This window comes from Gordionus sp. m RMFG-2023, chromosome 4 (assembly GCF_954871325.1).
Source record: "Gordionus sp. m RMFG-2023 chromosome 4, tfGorSpeb1-WG-v2, whole genome shotgun sequence".
NCBI classification, from domain to species: domain Eukaryota; kingdom Metazoa; phylum Nematomorpha; class Gordioida; order Chordodea; family Parachordodidae; genus Gordionus; species Gordionus sp. m RMFG-2023.
Window position 1 is genome coordinate 11,821,543 of NC_088778.1, and position 13,417 is coordinate 11,834,959.

A 13,417-nucleotide genomic window follows, 5' to 3' on the forward strand; every position below is an offset into this window, starting at 1 on the left:
TATAAAGAAGTTTGTGTTTAGTTATTTAAAGGTGATAATTAGAAATTTTATATTTAGTTGGTGGTAAACTAAAACCATTGGAATTTTGAAACTAATAAAGACTATGATATTTTAGATTTTAACATAAATTGCGAAAGTTAATATTAAACTAATAATTTGCTAAGATATAATAATTAAAAAATTCGGTGAATAAGATTAGAATATAACTTTATTGTTAGGAAATAGTTGATTAAATTCTTATTGAAGATTTACGTTTAACTTTTATTTTAAGGGCTGCGAGAGATAAAACAGCCGCAAGGATTAATGTGAATGTAGTATATTAGGTTGTAGATTAACCAAAAATCTTCATAAAGAGAAACGGCTTTCGTCATTAGAAAATTTATGCCGCAATCGAGCTCAATTAGAGATCGGATTTTTATTTTTTTTGAATCATAAATAAGATTTGAGATCAATTATGCAACATTATTCTAATAATAACAGAAAGAAAAACATGCTTTAGAAATATACATATCAGTTTTCAACAACGGTTGTGCGAAAAATTATAATGATTAGAGTTCATAAGTTCTTCAAAGACGTGGGGTGAAAACCATAGTGATTAGAGTTAATAGGTTGTTCATAAACGTTAGTATGAAAACTTTTATGATTAGATGTCATTGATTTCTCGACAACGTATGTATGAAAAGAGATTTATATATTTCAGCAGTTTTTTTTTAAAGACTTGTGTCAAAGAGTACATGATGAAATAATTTTTTTAAAAGATAGATTTTGATATATATTTTAGAATAGGATTTTTAGATATAAATTTAGTATAGACATGGCTGAAAAGAAGATGAGGATCAATAGCTAAAGGATGAGTACAAGTAAATTTTTCAATGAAAATATGGATCTAGGCTTCATTAAGGGGAGAGGGGTGATAGAATTTGATATATTTATATAATTTATTATATTTTGCTACGTATTATAAATTTAAGATTTAGTATAATTTACGCCATTTATTAAAGGCAGAATTAGTTTAGAGGAGATAAATGTAGACATTAGGATAAGGTTGGTATAATTATATATTTTATTAGTATATTTGTATTAGGTAGTTTATATTTGAGAATAAATATAAGAAAGTGATAAAATATTTCAGAAGTTATTTAAATAGATTATTTTAGGTAGAAGTAGATTAGATGTGATTACCCGATATCTCAGCAAGAGCAAACTGTCGTAGAAGACCCGGAAGCCTGAAAGATAGATACGATTACAAGAATTAGAGGCAACAACCAATCAATTAACAAGAGAAAGGGGAAAACAAACGAATTAATAGAAAGTAGGGTCAAGACGTTATGCTGCAATCGTTAATCGCTGACCAATAATAGCCAATTATTACCGAGACTTTAGTCTTGATAGGAAACAAGCTACGATAAAAAAGATTAAGACAGACTAGCAAAAAACAAGAGAGGAAAAGAAACTGGATGTCATCGATAATCGTTATCAATCGTGGATAGTGGAAAACAGGCGTGTATCAAGTTCGTCAGTGGCTTACAGCGATAAAAACCTAACCGTTTCACAGGGTGACAAGCGACAGATAGAATTCAAAAATTTCAAGCGACAAAGCCTTCGTTAGAACTTAGAAGACAGCAAAAATTAAGAAGAATAAGTCGAGATCGAAAGAAGATTGATTATTCGCAGAATGTTGGGTCTAATGTAAGTAGGGAGGTGTTGTAAATGTTAGATTTAATTTGCATAAAGATTTCTTTTGGATTTTGTTGTACTTTATATGTAATTTGAATAAAGAATTCTTGTGGATTTATTGTTATAACGCGTGATAAAAAGATTATATTTGAATAGTTATGATTAGTTATAAGAAGATTGAAAAGAGTATAAAAAAAGGCCAATTTTTACGATACAAATGATCCTTTTTTTTATTTTATTAATTTTTTTAATTATATTTTATTTTATTGTATTTTATTTTTTTATGATTTTTACTATTATAATTTAGTTAATTTGATAATGTTATAATTTTAAATAAAGGATTAAAGTTGATTTTATGATTTCGTGATTCCTAATTATTATTAATTTCCTTTATATATATATATTTGTTTTCTATTTTATATTTAGGTTTTGATGCACAATGACAAACCTGTCGTTGTGACACCAATTAAGTTAAATTAGAACATAAACACTTTATTTAACATTCATGAGTCCCAAACAATCTGCTGCAGTCGTAGTACTTTCTCATTTTTGCCTTTCGGCTACAACAAACAGATCAATGTTTGAGTTAGAGGAAAATTGGGTTATTAAATTATAAATACATTTCAGTATTTTTTAATAGTAATCAGAGACCTGCAGGCCTGGTCCTAAGCCCGGCTCATTATTAAATATATCAGGGCCAGGCCTAACATTATTTTTAAAAAATACGCCAAATATTTTAAATAGCCATTATTAACTACAAAAATTGATAGAAATATTTTTAAAAAATCCGGGCTGGGCCTGAAAATATAAAACATAGGCCAAGCCAGTCCGAAAATTTTTTTTTAAAAAAATCCAGGCCACGCTGTGCAAATAATACTTCTGCAGGTCTGTGAAATTTAATATAAAATTTTAAAGTAGCGTGCTATTTATCAAGATATAACATCGCATTTTAGATTTAAGAAATTTATCTGGTCTGATAACACAAATTCAACCACCATAGTGTAATACCTATTCTTTTGATTAGATTTGCAATAAAAGGTACTATTATATTACCATTACAACCGTGATGATGAGCTTGTGTTAGAATAGAAACATATATAATTACCTGTTAAATATGATTATTTATGCATCTTATTATTTCATATCATAATGTTCTAAAAAAATTAATGTGCAAGCTGTGTGTCACAGCATGATGTAAAACAGTAACATGGTGGCACGACCTGGTTCTGGGTTTTTTTTAAAAAAAATCGGGTCAGCCCAGCCCGGGTTTTATATTTTCAGGTCTGACCCGAATTTTTCAAAATATTCTTTATTTATTTTTAATTTTTATAGCTATTAATGGCGATATAAAATATTTGTTTTTAAAATATATGACCCAGCTTGGGTATATATAAAATAATTAAAATACGGCCCAGCTCAGAGCTCTGATATTAATAAACGGGGGCAGTTAGCCAATGGTAACTAGAGCAATCATAATCATAATATGGTATTTTTTTGTCATATACTAAGGAAATTTTTTTTCGGTTGACAAGCGTTTTTAAATTATCTTAAGAGGGGGGATTAACTTGATATAGTTCTCATTCCTTTAAAAAAGTAAAGATTTTTCTATACTTTGCTAGTTAATATAGCTGTCGTTGTTTTACCAACACCAGGAGGCCCAGAGAGCAATGCAGCTTTAAAGTCAGAATTTTCTTGTTGATTGTATCCTTAAATTTCGATCATTTTAAGAAATAATATTGGATATTATATATATAGATTAATCAAATATTTTTTATTATTATTTAAATAGTGGTGTTTGGCAAAAAAAGATATTTTTATAAAAATCAAAATAATAGATTTTTATAATTAAATCACAATTTTTTGATTTGAATCAAGTTTTTCCCAATAAAAATATATTTATATGTCCTGGAATAAATAACTACCTAGAACAAGTTAATAATTGAACACACGTTTTAATTTTACTTAAAACATCTGTGAAATTTATGTAAAAACTACTATTAAAGAGATTTTGGATTGATTGAAAATAAATATTCTATCAAACCTAATACATTTAATATCTGTCCTATTTTCTAATTTTAATACATTATAATTAAAAAATAATTTAACATAAATCTAGAATTAAAAGTAAAATCTTTATACACTAGAATTAAAATAAATATTTGTATATATATATATCTGAATTAATTTTTTTAGTATCAAACAAGATATTAATATTTATTTAAGAAAAGGAAAGTTGAAATAATTTCCTTAAATTTAAACAATAATGATGATAAGAGTTTATTAAAAAAAAATTATTTTAGGATTAATTTATAAAATATATAATCATTTTAATAAAGTTAAGCAATTAATTCTTATATGCTATAGTAAAATAAGACATAAGAAAATGTTTTTATATAAAATAAAACACAAATAATTATATAAATAAAAATTAATTCAAACCATAATTTTTATTCGAAAAAATTATTTATTTTAATGATATTTAATCAACAACCCTGGTTAGAGTTAATTCTTGCAGGTGGAAATGAAAATTGTAATTCTTAAAATATCATGTTTAAAAGAAAATTAAACGGTTTCCATTAGGCTAAGCCAAAAGCGTTTTTTTTAAATTTTACTTTTCGTTAGATCCACTCTTTGAATCAACTTTATCAAAAATAAATTAAAGTCAACAAAAAGTAAAAAAAACACCTTTTTAAAATTGCTTTACATAAATTTTTTTTAAAGTTTTCAGTAATTTTAAGATATTTTATTAAAAAAACCTTTTTTAGCAGATTTTATTTGTTTTCCTTTATTATCGGTACTTTGTTGACTACCATGGTTGTAGAACCAATCCCCGAGCCATTGCATTAATTTATTTAAACTACTTTTATCCCCTGAGCATGAATGATTATAAGATAAAAACGATAAAAAGCATTTTAATAAATTGATTTTTGTGTTTTTTTGTAACTTTTAACTTACTTAAATTTATTCAAAACGTAAGGCTATCTATTATAAAAGAAATTTCAAAAATATAATTATATAAAATCAAAATAAAATATTAAAAAATTTTAATTTTAAAAAATATCACTTTCATTCATCACATTTTTGAATGATCACAATTTCGTTAAGAAACAAAAATAAACCTTGTTGCCCTATGATGTCCCGAGTACATTTAGGTTTGTATTTATCTACCCACATGTAAGTTTTGTCAATGTCGACCTTTTCGACTTGCTTATCGGATTCATTTTTGGCGAGATTTTTAATGATAGTACCGTGAGGTTTTTTAACAATATCCTGATCACTTAATTTCTGCTTTTTGACAGAGGTTGGCTTTTTTGCGTTTATTTGTTCTATGTATTCGATCTTTTTCATTAAAGAGAAAGGGGTTTGGGTTAAAATTGCATAAATATAGTTGTACACAAACATTTTAATAATCGGACAGACTTGATTAGCAAAAAAATCTGATCTTTATAAACTCAGCCAAAAGAAACAGATTATATTTTTTAAAAACCCAGGGATGTGAACCCTGACAGTGATTACTTTAGCTGTACCTGTAGCGAACCCTTTTTAAAAGTGGAGAGTTTAGGGGTTCTAGATGTCAATGAAAAATAAATAAATAAATAAATTTTTTCTAGAAATCATTTCTTTATCGCTTCCCATCAAAATTTTCTGGTTTTTATATTTCCATTTTATTGGCAATATCCTGTTTTAATTTGTATCAATTTTAGAAGGTGATATATGTGAATTTTGTAGTATAGGTAAAATATTTATCATAAATAATTATATAATATGCTATATAATGGGAATACGTTGCTTATCTTATATATTAACTTTAGAAAGTGAAATATTGGGAATTTTGAAGCAGGCACGTAACTAACCCCACTCCTATCGCAAATTTGCCTGCTCCCGTAAATATCATTTTAATGTAATAACCCCCCCCCCCTACACAGCCCTCACCCCCAAAAATGTAAACAATATATCACTAAATTGAAAGATAAATTAGTAAAAGTTAATAATTATTTAACTAAATTTTTATAAAAAAAAGTAAAAACACAAGATTATTTTTATATACGTGGACCTAAAGATTTCCAATAAAATTTATGTAGGGAAACCCACCTAATAATGCCCCCTTCCCCTAACAAAATCCCTCTTTTAGTGTAGGTAATAATATTTTATCTGTAGAATATGGAGTATAAAAAATAAAAAAATTATAATTTTAAGTCAATATTTCTTTATGATTTCCAAACCCTGAACCCAGACCCTTTATAAAATTTTATTCCTGGACCTGGACCCTTTTTTTAGTCTAAGGGTTCACATCCCTGAAAAAACTGCTTTAAATTACGTCATCATCTTCAATGTTCATTTTCCAAGTGACTTTCTTCCCGTTATATTTCCCGATGTCCCCAGCTTTTGCACTTAGTGTGGCATCGAATGATGTCCTCTTACCTTTATTACTCAGTTTGGCATTCTCATTTGCCTGCGAAACTTTTTGATCTATCTTGTTTGTCTCATTTTCGGGGTCGTAAATAAGGTATTTAGATTCTTTACCGGGTAAGGTCTTTAAAAGTTCGAAAAATTGATCCTCGTTTATCTGTTTGACTTTACAAGTTTTTGCCTTTTTTATTTTGATAAGCATGAGAAAAATTGATAAAAAAATTGGTAGTTAACGTCTTTTGATTTATATATTAGAATCAATATGTTTAATGAATAATTTCATATGATGATTAAAACATAGGTATGGTATAGCATATTTAAAAAATTTCAACTATATTTATATCATTGAATACATCTCATTTGATCAATTACAATATAGTAGTTGTTTACTTTAAATGAATGTCTTAAATTTGTTGATCATATCGATAATATTATTTTAACTTTTAAAATGGTATCGTAGGGCAAAGTTATGAGTTTATTTATGGATAATATTACCTTCTCAATTTTCGCGGGACCTGGTTCCCTTCCAACAACCATGTAATCGGTCTTCCTCGAGATGGATAGGGTCAATTTACCCCCATGGATCTCTATGATTTCTTTGCATTTGTCCCTCTCCAAGCTTTCCAATATGCCAGTTACAACAAATATTAGGCCTTCAAAACAATTCTCCTGGCCCTATTTAAAAAAAGTCACATATTATTTATTACCAATTCAATATACAATTGATTATAATTTTTAAAATTACAATCATCTCAAAAATAATATTATATTATGATTAATAATTTGAACTTATTTTTTCTTGCCAAATTTTTAATAAATATTATATAGCTGTAAGATTCAATAATAGAATTTAAAAAACAATAATAATCTAATAATAACTTTTTGAATATAAAAAGCAATAATATAATAGAACTATATATGCATTTAAAAATCTAATAATTTCTATCATACCATAAATTATATATTAATAAAAAATATAATACTATATATATATGCCATGTAATTTAATGTTTATATAGTAAAATAGATTAATAATTCTAAAACCTCTGGTATCTCTCTTAAGCCCAAAGCCTTTGGTCCTTCTCTTTGTTTAAATGCATTGTATGCACTTTTTTTGGCAACCGTTTTTTCATCATTCTCCAAGTTGTCATGGGTGAAAGGCTATATCAGTTGTATTGTAAATAAATAGTCATGAATGTAGATAATATATTGACCAGTAATTTGCAGCTGGGGCACGCTATTAATATACAAAAATTGTGTGGGGCATGCTAAATGAGCAAAAAATAAAGGCGAATTTTTGTTTTTACAAGAATTTGAGGCAAATTTTCTTTTTGATTTTTTAAACGCTTATATAGAAGCATTTTCTATAAAATAAATTTATATTATATCAAATAGCTAATTAGATTATAAAAATTGAAATATATTGGAAAAAATATATATTGGCCAAAAAATAACGTCATTTTTTGGAATGCATTTCATAATTATTTATTTATATTGCATAAATTGGAATAGATCAAAGAAATGAAAAAATTCAGATATTGACGGTTTTTCCAAATTCTTGGATTCTAAAATCCATGGCAAGGATAGCAAAAAATTGGTCAAGGAAAAGGGTGTTTTAATCGAATCCAAATATTATAAAGGCTAGAAGTGTTTTTCGAGATTAGATTATAGATATTATGAGAAAATTTCATAATTCTGATTAAGAGTCGTATAATGCCTAGTAAAAACCGTTTTAATCGATAAAGGTTAAAAGAGAGAACCAATTGAAAATACTAATTTTATGCAATCATATGGAATTATATTCTAATTTTAAAGAAACTCATAGTAATATAAAAGTGAGCTTTAAAAAATTTACAAATTTAAGATAAAATTTTTTTAAGCAAAATGATTAGTTCTCTTAAAATCAAAATTTATCAAGAATGTTTCAATTTCTGATGGTGTAGTTACTCAATATATATCAGAGACCTGCAGAGGTACCGTTTACATGGCCCGGATATTTAAAAAAAAATTTTTGAGGCTCGGCTTGGCCCGAATGTTTTAAAATTATATTCGACGTGGTATATACAAAAAATTCACCTATTTGGTATTTTATCATATTTTTCAGAGAGTAATCATTTAATAAGCAAGCATATTAGCTGATGTTACGGTTAACTCAATATTTTCGCTAGAAAAATATTGACTAAGCCTCGAAATTTCGATACTATATGTCTAGACCTTTGCTCCTTCTATGAGAAAAATTTTCAGGCTTGCGTAATATTTTCCTGGATAAAAACCCGAGTTAGCCGTTTTTATAAATAAGCTCAAAACGAGCCGTTTAACAACACTACCATTTTTTTTATTCTAAACAGATATTTAGTATATTACAAATTAGTGTTGTTAAAGTTACTTTTGAAATATAACTAGTTACATTTACTATTTATATTTTTACAAATGTAACTAGTTATTAGTTACAGTTATTTTTCAAAAGTAACTCGTTACATTATAAGTTACTTTATACATCATTCATATAACGCATTTATTTACTGAACAAATTTATTTAATATAAAAAAATATGATATACAAATTATAATCATTTATTTAAAAAAAAATAAATAATTTATTTATATAAAAAAATAAGTAAACCGAAAAAAATATCGGAAAATAGAATATTTATATTTACATCGAATAAAAATATACTATATATTTGCATTGAAAAAAAACATATTTATTTTTCATAAAAATTTGAGTTTAATAAATGTTTATTACAACAATTGGATTTCAAAATTTTTATCTAGGAGACGCGCTCGTTTCTCTCCAAAGATGAGCTCCCTAGACTGAATAAATGCTCTACAGGAGCACTTGATGTAATAACAACATTATATTTATTAAAGAGTATTTTTAAATTTGGAAAATCATCATATAAAGATAATTTGCTGTTATTGGATTTAAAAAAATTTTCAATAAATTCATAATTATCAATATTCTGACGCTTTAAATCAAAAACTCCAACTACATCTAATGATGTTTGTTGAGAACATGAGCCATTTGTGTTAGATTCACAGCGAGGTAAAGTTTAAAATTTCCATCTTTTTTGACCTATTCTTTTCTTGCCTTATCCAAGGCCAATCAGTTTTAAATAGTGGATGAAGAATAGCAGCAATTGTGTTATATCATAAAGTTCATGAAACCTATATCATTGTATTATTAATTTATAAATAATTATTTAATTTAAGTTACCTTTTTTTAATACTAGCTAATAGACAATATTTTAATTCTTGAACACCTTCCAGACAAATAAGTGTCTGTGTTATTGTTGGGATATAATAAGATACATATATTTTTCACCTTAGCAATAGCTTTAGCTACTGGTTGCATAATCTAATTTTTTTTGTAAATTATTTATAAGACACTAATTTAAATTTACACTGCAATATTCTTTAATAAAATCACGATCTTGCGATGTAATCTACACAATTCTAATTCATCACATAATAAATCCAAATCCAAAGGCATTTCATTTATAAGTGATAATATTTTAGATAAAGATGTAATAACTCTCTTTTGTACACTGGGATATGGCAGCTGAAAATGTAATCTCTTTTTAATTTGTTCAGCTGATAGGCCAGATTTGTTTTGTGTATTCCACAAACGTTAGATATAGCAACCTTATACACTTTATTGTTTAAAAGTATTTTATTGGCATCTTGTGTTGCCACTAAGTTTAATGTGTGACAGGAACATCTTCGATGCCTATAAAGGTAGTCGAAGTCATTTATATTATAATTAATAGCCCAGAGGAAGACATTATATCTTCTATTGAAATGCATTCAATATCTGAATATTGCTACATAGTTTGTTCTATTTAAATTAATAAGAGTTATTAGGTTATATTGGTCACTTCCAGGTAAAAGTTTGGTCCAGAATTAAGAATAATCTCTTGACTAATTATCTAAATTTACATACAACACTTCTTCATTTCAACAGACTTTTGTTCCATATAAAGATACTATCAAAAAATTGTATCATGAAATTAATTTACTTAAGACATATCCTTGTACATTTAATATTATTATGTACCACATAGCTTTCATTATCATAATCATCTAATCCGATTGGAAATTATTTTAGTAGATGTTGCATGGTATTTTTGAAATCCTCCAATGTTAAAAAATAGGTTTATTTATTCCCAAGGAAATGAAAATCTATTAATTCACATTTACACAATTTAAAAAAATAAATTTAATTTAAAATAAATTTATCCCAACATATTAAAAATAAAATGAATTATTTTAATATATTATTTAGATTTATATATACATATTTTTAAAAGTAACTAGTTACTTTTGGCAGTTACATTGATAAAAATATAACTAGTTACAGTTACAATTTTTAAAATATAACTAGTTACAGTTATTTTTTAGCAAAAATGTAACTAGCTTAGTTACTTGTAACTAGTTACCTTAACAATACTATTACAAATTGTTACTATAAAAAAATTTGTGTAAATAATATTTTGAGAATATACTATATTTATTGTATTATAAAAAAAAATAATATTTTAAATAAAAAATCATATATTATATAATAATGTATTTAATCCTTTGCTGGCAGGAAAACTACAATTATATTATGTAATAGATACTATGAGTGTTAGCTAGTGTTAACTTTCACCCAACATTAATCATAACTATATATAATCATTATAACCATATCTAATTGACGAATATAATAATTCATGTTGTATAATTTTTTTTAAAAAATTTAAAATATGGCCCGGCCCTGATACCCGGATCGAGCCTGCAGGTCTCTGATATATATAAATTAAAATTAATAATATAAGCCATCATGAACTTGATTATAGAATCAAGCGGAATGAAGTTACCTTCAGAGTCCATATGAGAATCATATTAAACACCTTAGATTTTTTAAATTTTTATAAAGCTAATATCTATAGAATTAATTACTTATTTGTAAAAGATAATGAATATGAAAAATATCAAGTTAAAAAGGCCAAGCCAAATCCCGAAATACAAAAGTTTCATGATTTTATGCTACTTAGGGAAAATTAAATTATTTACAATATATAATAGGGTTTAAACCACCCCGATTTTTTCTTAAATCAGTGATTTAAATCAATAATTTAAGAAAATTTTATATAAAAATAACTAAATTGTACTAGTAATCATCACTTACAAGATAAAAAAGAATATTTGCTTTATCATTATATCGATTTAAAAAAATTAATTGTTAATTGTATAATTCTAATCTAATTGTAGTGAGAAATTGTTTAATATTCTAAAAAAAAATATTGGTTTGTTAAATTCAGGACTGTGAACCCGTGAAATATCTTAGAATCCTGTTCGTCAGGGTATAAAATTTAGTAAAAATAACAAATATCAGTTTTTTTATAAATTTATTTTACTAAAGTTGTGTATGATTTGTTGTAAAACATTTCAAAAATGGACAAAGCATCTAACATATTTTTTATAATTGATAAATGGCAAATAATTTTATACTAAATGCGTTTGTCCATTGTTGAAATTTTTAACAACAAATCATACAAGCACTGTATATTTAGCATTTACCATAAAAATATAAAAAGAAATTATTATTATGTAATGTAAAAAGATAATAATTATTATAATAATATATTTTTTTAAAAAGATATTTTTTTTTGGTAAAATAAATTCATTGAAAATTTTTGTTAAATTTAAAAAAAAAAGAAGAAATAATAATTATATAATTTTAGTTTTTATTTTGTAAAGATTAATTCATTGAAAAAATTTGTAACTTTTGTTTTTATGAGTATGAAATAAAGTTTTTAAAGAGTGTAAAATTCGAATAACATATTCAGGAATTATTAAAGGCTTATTCTTCTTATTCTTTTTGTATTTAATACATAAAAAGTGTTGACCGTTCTCCCAGGATTCGAACCTGGAAATTCAAGGGTATTCATTATTTTAAGGTAAAAAAATAAAATTTTTTTTTATTTTACATATTATAGGTTACCTTAGGACACAACGCAATAATAACGTTTTTGTGGTTTAAATTTTTTTTTGTGAATTTTAATTAACAAAGTAGTTTGGAAAAATATTTTTGTCTTTTTGTAATAACGTAATTTTAAAGTAGAAATTTGTAATATGCGATGGTTGTGTATTTCGATAAGTATTCTGAGCCTACTTTTATTAATAAAATTGCCATCTTTAAGGATATGGGTTATAAAATCTTGTATCAGAACCTTAATGAATTGGATATAGGTCATCACTTAGTTACATTAGGATTAATAATAATTCTATATTCAATATATATACTTTTGAAATTTTTATGTGGAAAATGTACTTTGGTTGCGACCAAGGTATATGGTAATTGGAAAAAGGACACTCTGGTGTCTGTTAATTGTTTTAAAAGAATTTCGGACTTGGAAAGTAGTTTAAATGGAATTTTAAATGAAATCAAGAACGGCAAACCAGGAATGGTTGAAACGATGAAAGATAATATTGATGATCGTTTGGAATTTATGGAGAGATCAGTGGTTATCCTCCAGGAATTAAAAGATATAAAGGAATCTATTAAAGATATTTATAGTGATGTATCCAGGTTGATTAGTATGAATAATCAAGGGGATAAGAAACAATTCGGTGATAGTTATTTCGAATGGAAAGAGTTTTCCAAAAATTATTGCTGACATAATTTGTAATCGGTGCGGTTACAAGGGTCATTATGCCAAAACCTGTATTGTAAAGGAACAGAATTTTAGAATGGGTTTTCCATTGCAAAAATCTAGTGGAGAAAATTCCAATGTAAGGAAGATTTCAGGCCTAGATGTAAATAAAGTTGATTCGTTGAAATCGAATTTGGATGGGTCTCGTTTATGTTTTAAATGTAAAGAGACGGGACATATAGCTATAAATTGTGATTTACACTGACTATATGATAGCAAATGTAATCATATAGCATTTAGAATACAGGGAAATAAAAATTTTAAGAAAGTATACTATAATAATAAAAAGAGATGGGATTCTCATAATTTTAATGGTTTTAATGAAAATGTTTGTTATCATGAAGATAAAGTTAAAACGGTTGATTATAGTTTTAATGTGAATATAATAAAAAATAATGCTTTTAAATGGGAAAGATTTCCTGGGAGCATTGTGAAATATACAAATAGAAAAAATGTTGATAGTTTTCAATGGGAAAGATTTCCTGGGAGCATTGTGAAATATACAAATAGAAAAAATGTTGATAATTTTAAGTGGGAGAAATATCCTCGGGATATTATGGAAAAATATAGTTATATTAGTAAAAAGCCTCGAAATTCTGAGTTGAATTTAGGAGGAAATTTAAATTTTAA

The 13,417-nt window shown here is 25.7% G+C and overlaps 1 protein-coding gene across 2 annotated transcripts in view; it reads right to left on the reverse strand.

Moving 5' to 3' along the window:
• LOC135928891 (replication factor C subunit 1-like) overlaps positions 1-13,417 on the reverse strand; it is a 53,160-nt gene that overhangs the window by 16,746 nt on the left and 22,997 nt on the right. For both annotated transcript variants that reach the window (XM_065465349.1, XM_065465348.1), the window contains exons 9-14: positions 7,132-7,248; positions 6,583-6,762; positions 5,996-6,268; positions 4,797-5,016; positions 4,434-4,547; positions 3,289-3,383 (exon numbers count right to left, since the gene is read on the reverse strand). In XM_065465349.1, the coding sequence (XP_065321421.1) occupies positions 3,289-3,383; positions 4,434-4,547; positions 4,797-5,016; positions 5,996-6,268; positions 6,583-6,762; positions 7,132-7,248 (999 nt within the window). The remainder of the gene's footprint in view (positions 1-3,288; positions 3,384-4,433; positions 4,548-4,796; positions 5,017-5,995; positions 6,269-6,582; positions 6,763-7,131; positions 7,249-13,417) is intronic.